The sequence below is a fragment of the Plecotus auritus genome (genome assembly GCF_963455305.1).
Source record: "Plecotus auritus genome assembly, chromosome: 2".
Taxonomy (NCBI): Eukaryota; Metazoa; Chordata; class Mammalia; order Chiroptera; family Vespertilionidae; genus Plecotus; species Plecotus auritus.
In genome coordinates, this window is record NC_137771.1 from 51,517,187 (window position 1) to 51,529,852 (window position 12,666).

Sequence of the window (12,666 nt, forward strand, 5' to 3'; positions counted from 1 at the left end):
TGTTCATTGCAGCCTGAAATACAGAGGAGTTAATGTCTCCAGGTGCAGCCTTCAGTCATTGACAGATGGGAGTGGGGCAGTGAGTAGCACACCTTCCCCCCCTCCACTGGCCCACCCTGATGTATGTGAACATGGTCTCTCAAAGTCCCAAGCAGCATAGAGCCTTAGGTTCTCAGGGTGGTAATTGCTTCATTACACACCCAGCACTGGCTTCCTTCCCTTCCCTCTTTCACTTCTTACTCATCTACTGTTGTTCTTTAGAATTTCCTCCCCAATGAAGTATTTATTGATTCTCAGATCTCATCTTAGGCAGAGTCTGTTGCAGGAGGGAACTTACCTGAGAGAAATACCATCTCTAATCATCTAGGATAGCATCAGAAATAAAATATGAACTCAGCAAATGTTATCTTTTTTTTTTTCACCCTTCTTCCCTTGAGTGAAACACGCATGATGAAAATGTTTGAGGAAGTCATCTCTGGACTATATTACAGTCTTGGAGGTAGGCACAGAGTCCTAGAGGCCAATAAGGAGACAGACTGTTGCTTTAGAACTGAAAAGGAAAAGGCAATAAAGACAGGCCAAGGTGAGATGCCAGTAAAATTTAGTTACAATGGCTCATTTATGACTCTTTTGTATCCCTTGGTGCATATTACATATTTAGCTGGACCACATGGTTCTACGAAGTGGTGGTACAACAGGTTATTGGTGCCATAAGGATACCTTTGGGTAAAATAAATTGTATATACTATAAAACCAATAAAAGTAGGTAGATCAGCAAAGTGTTCTGTGAAATTGGTGAGAGGTTCCCAGGTCTCTTGCTCTTATCTGTCATACCTGACCTATTAGGTAGCAGTACCAGGGAGAGTGTACAAGGGCCTCTGATCTCCATCAGGACTCTCAAAGCTTGTGATATTGTTCCTTCTCCATGGAATTTCATTTTAAGGATGTAATTTAACAGTACTTTATCCTTCATGCAAAATGTTATTTTCTCAGCAACTTTTTTTTTAGTTAAATTTATTGGGGTGACATTGGCTGATAAGATTATATTATATAAGACTAGAGGCCCAGTGCACAACATTCATGCACGGGGGGGTGTCCCCTTAGCCCAGCCTGCACCCTCTCCAATCCGGGACCCCTCGGAGGATGTCCAACTGCTGGTTTAGGCCCGATCCCGGGGATCGTGCCTAAACCGGCAGTTGGACATCCCTCTCACAATCCAGGACTGCTGCCTCCTAACTGCTCACCTGCCTGCTGGCCTGATTGCCCCTAACTGCCCCCTCCTGCTGGCCTGGTCGCCCCCAACTGTCCCCCCCCCCCCCCCCCCCGCTGGCCTGGTTGCCCCTAACTGCTCCCCCTGCCTGCCTGATTGTCCAACACAGCCTGCTGTTCAGTCATTTGGTCATCCCTCACTCACCACCCTCCTGGCCTGGTCGACCCACGCAGCCTGCTGTTCAGTTGTTTGGTCGTCCCTCACTAAACCCTCTGCCAGCCTGGTTGCCCCACACAGCCTGCTGTTCAGTCATTAGGTCATCCCTCACTAATCCCCCTGCCGGCCTTGTCGCCCCACATAGCCTGCTGTTTGGTCGTTACTGTTACTGTTACTGTGACGGCGTCCCGGACAATTTGTACATTCCTCTATTATTAGTATAGGTTATATTTCAAATGTGCAATTCTGTGATAACACCATTTGTATTTGTGCCTACAACTCAAAGTCAAATCTTCTTATATTTGATCCTCTTTACCTTTTACTTTCCTCCCCCGTCACTTCCCTCTGGTAACAACCACACTGTTGTCTGTGCCTATGAGGTTTTGTTTGTTTTTCTTGTTTGTTCATTTATTGCTTTCAGTTTTATATCCCACATGTGAGTGAAATGATATGGTTCTTAACTTTTTCTGTCTGACTTATTTCACTTAGCATAATTTTCTCAAGATCCATCTATGTTGCAGCAATATAGGTGGATCTTGTATTTCATCTTTTCTCATGGCTAAGTAGTATGCCATTGTATATACGTGTCACATCTTCTCTATACACTCATCTAATGAAGGACACTTTGGTTGTCTCCATGTGTTGGCCACTGTGAGTAATGCTGCAATGAACATAAGGGTGCTTATATCTTTGTGAATAAATGTTTACAAATTTTTCAGATAACCATAAGAGGGGTTGCTAGATCAGATGGTAATTCTAGTCTTAATTTTTTAGGAGCCTCCATACTGTTTTCCATAGTGGCTATATTCCTACCAGCAGTGAATGAGGGTTCCTTTCTCTCCACAACCTCCCCAACACTTGTTATTACTTGCCTTGTTGATAATAGCCATTCTAACAGGTGTGAGGTGGCATCTCATTCTAGTTTTGATTTGCACTTCCCTAATAACTAGTGAATTTGAGCATCTTTTTATATATCTATTGGTAAATGAATGGGACTATTATCAAACTACAAAAAAGCTTCTACACAGCAAAAGAAACAGTCAACAAAACTAAAAGATAACTAACCAAATGGGAGAAGATATTTGCAAACAACAACTCTAACAAGGGGTTAATAACCAAAATATATAAAGAACTCATACAACTCAACACCAGAAAAACAAACAATGCAACTAAAAACTGGGCAGAGGACCTGAACAGACACTTATCCCAAGAATATATACAAATGGCCAACAGATATATGAAAAGATGCTCAGCAGTTAACTTTAAAAATGTTTAGTTTTATTTGGACATGAAGACAGTGGCAGGAATCAGACTGAAAGGTGAAGAAGAGGTGCTTAATCAACCCCACTCCATGTTCACATCTCTCCCATTTAGGATCAAAGTGATGTGTATAGGCATCTATATATATAAAAGCCTAAGTGACCGTTATGACCAGACGACCAGACAACCAGACGGTAGCTATGACATGCACTGACCACCAGGGGACAAATGTTCAACACAGGAACTACTGCCCGGTGGTCAGTGTGCTCCCACAGCCAACCTCTCGTGGCTGGCCAACCTCCCGCAGTCCCTTCCCCCGGCTGGCCAGGTGGTCAGTGCACTCCCACAGCCAACCTCCCATGGCTGGCCAACCTCCTGCTTTCCTCCCCCCAGTCCTGATTAGCCTGATTGGGACTGGGTGAGATGGCCCCAATTGGCCCCCATGCTGGCCAGGCCGAGGGACCCCACCCGTGCATGAATTCGTGCACTGGGCCTCTAGTCTTATATAATAAAAGCCTAATATGCTAAGTGTCCGACCATGCATTCGACCATTCTACCAGTCACTATGATGCCTACTGACCACCAGGGGGCAGGCGCTCCGACTGGTACGTTAGCTTGCTGCTGGGGTCTGGCCGATTGGGACTGGGCGAGATGGGCTAGACATGCCTTGGAGCCCTCCCATGGTCCCTCCCTGGCCAGCCAACCTCCCGTGGTCCCTACCCTGCTGGCTGGCCCCGATGGCCCCAAGCAGGACTGGGTGAGATGGACCAGACATGCCCTGGATGAATCCATGCACCAAGCCGGTTTCGGCCTGATCCCCTCAGGCCAGGTTGAGGGACCCCACTGGTGCATGAATCCGTGCACTGGGCCTTTAGTTATTTTGTATATATAGCATAAAGTCAAAGTAAAATATGTGCTTGCTGTGTAAGTGCATTTTAATGTTAAGCATTCCTTGTCTTCTCTTCCAACTCATTTTTCACTTCTAAGCTAGCCTTTAATGGACATTTTGAAGTCTCTACTTGATCTTGGAAATTTAAAAAATTAACTTCCTACCAGAGCCTACAAGATCTGATCTGTGACCTACCTGTCTCTCCAATATATTCTTGGTCTATTTTCATTCATGATGATTAGGCTCAGGCATACTTGCCATCATTTAGTTCTTCAAAATATGCCACATACCTTAGTGTCTTTTTGGATGTTGGTCCTTCTCCCTGGAATTTTCTTATCAGCTATTGACACAGATAGCTCTCTCATTCTTAGGTGTATACTTAAATGTTTACCATCTTAGTGAAGTCTTCCATGACCACCTTACCTGATCTGAGAAGATGTATCAGTTAGCTAGTACTAAAATAATGCTGCATAACAAACAACAATAACATTTCAGTGACATGCAGTTATGAAGACATGTTTAACCCAAATGTCTGAGGACTGGATGGGGGCCTTTCAAGCTAGGCCAGGCCTCACTCAATGGCTCTGCTAATCTCATTTGTGCTTATTTATGTCTAGAGGTCAATTGGAAGTCAGCTGATCTAAGGTGCTTCTGCTGTGCAACTCTGCCCTATATATCTAACATCTTCCTCCTAGGACCAGTGGGCTAATCTGGAACTGTACATTTCATAGGCCTTACATGTGACAGATATGTAGCTATATGAGCAGAAACATATGAAGTATTTTAAGGCCTAGGCTCAGAACTGATATATTACATTGGCCAAAGCAAGTCACAGAGCCAAACCCAACATTAATGGTATACTACGCCCTTGGAAATGTGGCAGGTTGGAAGGGAATTTCTGAACATAATCCAATCTATTGCAATAGGTTTCCTCTGTTATTCCAGTTCATAGTACTCTATTTCAAAGCAATTATTTTTGGTCTTCATTGTCTAATGCAGTGGTCGGCAAACTGCAGCTCTGTTGACTAATGAGTTTGCCAACCACTGGTCTAATGTCTGTCTTGCCCATGAAATTTTAGCCCCAAGTATCAGCAGTTTAATACAATTAAAGTTTATTTGTCTCTCATGTCACAGTCCAATGCCTTTTGGGAAGCCCTCCTCCACTGTAGGTCTGTCAACTGCATCTGTGCAGCCTACTGAGGGGAAGAAAGAAGCAAAGATCAAATGAGATGATTTTTTTCAGGGCCAGGCCTAGAAGTGACTTCTATTACTTTCACTCACCACTGGCCAAAAGTCAGTCACATGACCCCATCCAGCTGTAGTAGGAGGTGGGGGCAGGCAAAGGAAATGGTGAAGTGAACACTCAACTTTGTTTCTATGGAGACTGTGAGTTCTTTGATGGGAAGCTGTGTCACTAGCACCACAGTGCCTGGAAGATGTAAGCTCTTTACTTGTTCAGTGCATGAGTGAGTGATGCCTTGCTCCAAAGTTAGTTTTTTCATCTATGAACAGAAGATATTGATTTATACCTAAGAAAACCATTATAAAGAACTAGAGGCCCGGTGCATGAAAATTCATGCACTGGAGGGGGGGTCTCTCAGCCAGGCCTGCCCCCTCTCACAGTCCAGGAGCCCTCAGGGGCAGGAGGCAACCCGGTGATCAGGGGAAGATGACACCCCCATCACACCTCTGCTGCTGGCACTGCCGGCAGCGCAAGCCTTGGCTGGCCCTGGTTACCTGAGCCTCAGGTGGCCCTGGGAGGCTGGGAAGCTGACATTCGAGGTTTGCCTGCACCTCAGGCCGGCCCTAGGTGTCTGGGTAGCCGCCATCCGAGGCTTGCCTGCTTCTTGGGCCGGCCCTGGGCAGCGGAGGGGGCTGACGGTGGGTCCAGACACACTGTGCGCCTGCCGCCTGCCGCCACCCACCCCCCTCCCCCGACTACACTGAAAGGTTGTGGGATTCCAGCGACAGGCGCAAGGAGTGGCCAGACCCGCCTGAGGGCAGGTCTGGCCGCACCACACACCTGCCATCCCCTTTCCCCCGGCAGGGCTGAAAGGACTGGGGGACTCCAGCGAGGTTGAGAGGACTGGGCACCGCCATCTTGTGGCTATGAGCACTGCCATCTTTGTGACAGTGTGACGGTCAATTTGCATATTCCCTCTTTATTAGCTAGGATAAAGAAATAATCTTTATGATAGGGTTTTATAGGGAAGATGTATTATCTGGGGGCCTCTCTTAGTGTCTGACTTCTGTCTCAAAAATACATAGGAAGTGTTGTTATTGTGTATGAATTATTGTTTGTGATAATGAAAAAAATGTGTTGATTTATGCAAATATGTGTGTGGATATATGAAGCCAGACTTTAATTTTCGTTTTTTAAGATAAAATGGTCGAGAGAATATGATCTAAGTAAAAGCCAAGACAGGAGACCTCGAGCAGAGAGAGTCAGCAGATGTGGGCCTGTCTAGCCCAGAGTCTTCACCTCAGCTGCAGGGCTTTCTTTTCTTGCCAGCACCATCCAGGCCACGCAGTTCTATACTTATCTGCTCCTCCCCGCTCCCTGTAGTGTGTAAAGGATTTGTAAGGTGGAGTAAATGTACAAGGAACAATGGGAGCCTTATAGTGATCCACAAGGCTCTGCCATTTTTTTTTTCTGTCTTTTTACTGGCCTTAAGATAAAACACACACATTGAAGAAACTTATGGATCTTGATTTTGTTGGTTTTTCAACAAAATATATAAAATGCTTGGGTCATCCAAGGTCCTGACCAATCACTGGGTCAAAAGGCTTTCATGAACCCCCAGATTGTTCTGTGTGCCCCTCCTCCGGCTCTCACAATACATTCTGCACACTTATTTCATATCATATCAAATATAATGTCTTACATTATATTTAAATCTATTTTGGATCTTTTCCCCTCAACAACAAGTTCTTCTAGGGGGCTTATTCATATTGTATCCCAAAGCTCTCACAGGCTATATACCCAGAAGGCCTTAGTCTCATATTAGAAATTCAGTTTTGCCCTCTAGTTTCTGAAAGGTCTTCATACCTGTACTTTAAAGCTCTGCCTTTAAGTTTAAATGTCTCACAGTGCATACTGCAAAGTCTACCTTTGCTCCACCCTGATCTCACAAACACAGTGTTGAGTGTATGGTCTCATGTTTCCTGGAAAGCCCTTCTACTATAGTTCTTTAGGTTGGCACCTGCATGAATTTTCTGAAGATACTGGTGACCTTGAAAATATAGTAGATTCCCACTTGCTAAGACTGGCTGTGGTGAAATTCACTCTAAAATAGTGAATAGACTCTACTATTTACAATTTCTCCAAACCAGTGGTTCTCAACCTTTCTAATGCCACGACCCTTTAATACAGTCCCCACAGGTTGAGAACCGCTGCTGTAGAGCCTAAGACCATCGGAAAATGCAGATATTTACATTTCGATTCATTAACAGTAGCAAAATTACAGTTATGAAGTAGCATCGAAAATAATTTTATGGTTGGGGGTCACCACAACATGAGGAACTGTATTAAAGGGTCGTGGCATTAAAAAGGTTGAGAACCACTGCTCTAAACCTTATCATTCAAACTAAATATGTTCTCTATCATAATTCCTGCTTGGGTTAGTGCTCATCAAATTTCTTTGATGTGCAGTGCCTGTACTTCGTTAGCTCCTAGAAGATTATAAGCATCAAATAGCCACTGATTATTAGTAATCATATCACAAAAACACTAAGAGAACATTAAACATGAGACAGAGTTAAAGTTCTTAGCCATTTCAATATCTGTTTCAAAACATCCTTGACATTTCAAATCCCCTGAATTTTTATTTATGCCATAGTTGGAAACCTAAATCTAAAACTTTAGTATTATCATGAGTGTGCATTGTGCCCTCTGGATTCGATAGGTTAATTTTAATGAACATTTAAACACTCACATTAGGCAATCTCATTTAATTATAATTAAGATGTGAAGCTGGGAGTTGTAGTGCTTGGCATTCTAATCTGGCCCATTTACTGTGCAGCTATATCTCAAGTGCCACAGCAATGCTTGTTAAATATTTCAGTGCCTACAGAGGAATAAACTCTGATTAGCAGCATATCTGAACAGGTCCTTGCCCCTGGGAGATCAAGTTTTAAGTAGGAACTTATACCTTAAGGACTTTTCATAAGTATTTTCTGCTTTTGAGTAGCAAGTAAAAGAGGCAGGTCAAACTGGGGTTAAGTGCAGTTTAGGCCACAGAAAGATCTGGAAAGTGCAGGAAGGAAAGGGCTGCAGTAAGAAGGGCAAGTAAGTGGGAATTAGCATTCACCTAAGGCATACAATGAATGGTGTGTGTGGGGGGCGGGGGGTGGTGGTGGTGGTATCATTTACATACAGTTAAGAGCTGAGTCAGGAGGTTATATTTCAAGGATGTTGACTAAAATACTGGAAACCGGAAGTACCACAAATGGATTATGGCCCAAAGCAAGGGACCTTTCCAAAGGTCCTCCCAATAAGTCCTTTAAGATGGACAACAATGTGGAGACCCAGGAACTATACCATGAACCATTATAGCACTAAAAATAACATCTGACCATTTATTTTTTGAACACATTATTTAGTAACAGTGAACCATCAAGGCTGGTATGTTCATCTCTATTATAACCAAAGGTTCTTCCCTCCACCCCCCTCCTTTTAAAACAGTTTTAAAAATGTGATGTTACCTGTGATTAGGTCTGTTAAATTAAAAAAACAAAACAAACAAACAAACAGGAAAAAACTGTGTATAAAGGAGTGTCCCATCCTAACATTTTTTCTTTCTCTGAAGAATGTGCATACTGCACTAGCCATGGCAGGAACCAATACCAAGGATTTGCAAAGAACAAAAGCAAGTCTACTCATCCTAAAAATAACATCACTATATATAACTAGTAGTCCTGTGCACGAATCCATGCGCCAGTAGCTCGCTGCCGCCCTCCAGTAGCTCTCTGCCTGCTGCCCGGCCCTCCTGTAGCTCCCCCCGCCCCCTCATAGCTTGCTGCCCTGCCCCCTCCTGTAGCTCCCCCCGCACCCCCTCATAGCTCGCTGCCCCGCCCTCCTGTAGCTCTCTGCCACCTGCTTGTAGCTAGTAGCTCGCTGCCGCCCTCCTGTAGCTTCCTCCACCCCCTCCCTCATAGCTTGCTGCCCTGCCCCCTCCTGTAGCTCTCTGCTGCCTGCTTGTAGCTCGCTGCCCCACCCTCCTGCTGATCCATGATCTAGCTGTTATGCAGTCGGTCATTACACTTCACTGTGTAATGACCATTTGCATATTACATCTTTATTATTTAAGATACTATAATCATAAAATTATAATATAATAATATAACACTTATTATAATAATATAATATAGTATACTGCAGTATAGTGTAGTATAATAGTAATAGTATAATAATCCTATCTAATAAAAGGCTATTATGCAAATTGCCCCTTTGACCAGGAGTTCGACCAGAGGGCAGGGCTGGCCCGCCACCCCTACCCCTGGCCGGCCTGACCTATCCGTGCACGAATTCGTGCACCGGGCCTCTAGTATAACAATAATATTAAATTATTGTTCTAAATTGAGATATATATTTCTTCCATTGTATTGAATAGAGACTTCCTGAAAGTGAAGAGGCATTTTTTATTTTCAACACAGTAGCAACAAAATAACATAAAACAATATTATGATAATTTATTTTTACATATATATCACTTTCTTGGGTATTAAAATCATACATTTTTGGCTTATAATTTCATTTGTTATAGTAAAACAATATAAAAACAACCATTCTACTGAGGAGAGTGCTTGGCTGTTAAGAACAGTTAAAGAACAAAAATTCAGATCTGAAGATCTAATTGTCTTTATTGAGTGATTAATGTCAGGCATCATCCCATCTAGGAAACAGAGACTTTCTCCCAGAAGTTTAAATATGGAAGAATTTTATAGGTAGAAACTAGGCAGGACAAGAATGCTATTAGCAAAAGAAAAGAAAGGATTTGTTCTGGCCAGGCTACCTTCCCTTTGGTGAAGGCTGGATCTGATGGGGCAGATTGCCTCAGCTTCCTTTGCAAGGGGGGATTGTGGTTGGAGAGGCTCATGACAAATTATCTCATTGGTGCTGACCAAAAATTCCAGACCGACCAATTGAGGTTATATGCCTGCAGGAGGTTGCAACTGCAATTAGGTTAGGTATGAAGTCTAAGTTCCATGTGATGGGCTTTAGTACAAGTGACTCCATTTTGGGCCTGTGGTTTTCTTTAACAGAACTTTATTTTTAAAGAAACTGCTTATGAGATACTTAAAATTAATTATTATTTTATAGATAAACAAGTTAAATTAGATTAATTCAGTTTTCTAATCTGTAGACCTAGTCTATATCAAGTGTTATTTAATCAGATTGTATCTTTGTATTTCTAAAAAATTCAGAATAATATATTGCGGACTGTAAGCATTTTATAATGTAATACTGTGATGGAGGTGTGAAAATCGCTTTTAAATTAGTATAAAAGTAAAAAACTAAAGTATTAAGAATACTTATAACTACAAAAATTAGTTAATTTCTATTTCATATTAATAATGCATTTGTATTCAGAAAATTACTTCAGCTTAAACACATGGTTTGCTAAGCTTTATTTATTCTAAGAGGATGTGTTTTAGACAAGTAAAGAATTACATCAATTAAATACATAATCTCCAGAATTTTAATTGCTATTTAATATTTTACTATAGTTTTTATTCCCCAAAATCCTCTTAGATTTCTAATTTCTAGGAGAGGTTAAAAAAAAAAAAAAGTAACTAAGTTTTACTATGTACAGTTGACTTTATTAAGCAGATGTTGAATATTTTCTTGGTCCTTTCACTCCTCTTTTAAAAATTTTATTAGAAAATTGCACTAAAGTATAACAACAAAACTTCGCTTTATGACTCCTAAAACACACCAGGCAGTGCCTGACTGTGCATGGACTAGATACTTCTCTGCTCCACTAATAAGTGGAGGTTCCATGGAGTCCTGACTTACATATTTAGTAACTATATAGAGATTCTTGGGCTTTGTAAATGTAAAGGCTTTAGTTCAAATATTCAAACAAGTAATTTCAAGGTATCTTTTTTTTCTTTATTTCCCCTATCAACCATGCTTTGTAAATGCATAGAGTATAAACTAAAATACTAAGTAAATATGGATATCTTTGTTAATGTCTGGAAATCAATTTATATATATTTTTATTGATTTTAGAGAGGAAGAGAGATAGAAACATCAACGATGTGAGAGAATCGTCGATTGGCTGCCTCTTGCACGACCCACAATGGGGATCAAGCCTGCAATCCAGGCATGTGCTCTGACCAGGAATCTGAACTGTGACCTCCTGGTTCATAGATCGATGCTCAACCACTGAGCACACTGGCTGGGCTGGAAATCACTTTTCTAAAATAAATTTAATTATTACAAACACATGGTTATTTCAGGATTAAGTATTATGATTATAATATAGAAAACACATTAAACTATGAATATACAAACATGTAATAAGTGCCAGTGTCAAAGCAGTTTTTTTAATGGTCACTAGGAATTACCACATCAGCATTTAAGGTGTAGTAGTGAGAACATAAAACTTTATTTATTCAGAATAATTAGAAGAAAAGGCAACTCAGACCTGTAAAAATCCAATTTATGAAATATTTTATAAGAAACTCTGTTTTCATAATTTTTAAAAACAAGGAAAATACATTTCTCATTTACTATTTAGTTATTAGGAATAAAACAGGAAAGGAGGGAAATCACTATACAATGAATTTTCCTTGCTGCTCTTGAAGTGTTGCTTTAAAAAGGAATATTGGACAATAGTATCATCCTTTTGTTCCACCCTAAATATATATATTCACAGCTCAAATATTTAAAATGCAGTGTTTGTGGAATTATTCTGATAGGATGTGTAACCTGATGATTAGAACAACATCTGAGTAAGCTCTTCACATTCCATTCTTGCTTATTATGTTCATTTAGATGTATTTGTCAATTTATAAATACAGTTAATTAAATTTTTTTTAAATTTTCTTTTTTCTTAAAGGATCCCGCTACATGAAAAAAATGCAAGTCAAAGTGGTCACAACCTAGAAGTCTGCAGAGACAGGAATAACTAGCAAGTAGATACTATGTTATTTTGCTATGCTTAAATATGTAGAATTCAGTAGTGTTCTGAGAATTTTACTCTATAATAACCAAATAGTCTTGTAATTTTAAATTTATACTTAGTAATATTTGTGTTAACTATATATTATATCACAAAAATAGGAAGAAAATAGTAACTATGGATTTCAGGAAAGCAATTTTCTGTCAATATTAATGAAATTATTTTGGTCATAAAGATAAGTTTAAATATTGTATCCTCTCTCAGGCCTTATTTCTAGGGCCCAAATTCAACAATATATTTCTTTATAAAAAAAAAAGTAAGACTCTCCCTATGCCTTATGACATACTTAGCTACCATGTAAATATATTAATTTCTCTCATAAACCATTAATAGAAATTGTTATAACCATACTTTTAAGACTAGAGTAAATTACATTCACTTTTGAAGGTTATATTTCAAAATTTCAAGGTGCTATCAAATGAAATCCAGACACAAAGCAGGATCTTTCCATTTATCAGTACTTACTGACATTCTCAAGAAATGAAATAATGGAGTGTTTGGATGAGTGGGTTAAGAAGAGGATTTAAGAACGTGGGAAGGGTAAATACGATTATTTAAATGGCAAGAAACATCTTTGAAAAATTCATTGTTTCACATTAAAGTTGTTGGAGTTTATTCTTTCTTCTCAAATGTATCTTGAAGATCGTAATAGAATCAGAATGTTAAGACTAAAAGATTTTAAAAAGTATTTACCTCAAATCTTTCATGGATATGGATTAAGAAACTGATACATTTATATACACACGATATAAATATTTTAATACACACACCGATACATTTATATATATAACATACATTTCTTAAAAAATTTATTGTTGGTATTATTCCAGATGTCCCCCATTTCTCTCCCCACCTTTGCCTTCTATCACCCAAATCCCACCCTCCCCTCCCTCTGGTCCTCA

At 40.4% G+C, this 12,666-nt stretch overlaps 1 protein-coding gene across 5 annotated transcripts in view; it reads left to right on the plus strand.

Moving 5' to 3' along the window:
- Window positions 1-12,666, plus strand: part of LRRC7 (leucine rich repeat containing 7) — a 496,684-nt gene that overhangs the window by 114,306 nt on the left and 369,712 nt on the right. For 4 of the 5 annotated variants that reach the window (XM_080658301.1, XM_080658302.1, XM_080658304.1 and 1 more), the window contains exon 2: window positions 11,642-11,717. The exons of the other annotated variant lie outside the window; for it this stretch is intronic. In XM_080658301.1, coding sequence (XP_080514427.1) covers window position 11,717 — 1 coding nt within the window. In that variant the 5' untranslated portion in view covers window positions 11,642-11,716. The remainder of the gene's footprint in view (window positions 1-11,641; window positions 11,718-12,666) is intronic. 5 annotated transcript variants of the gene reach the window in all.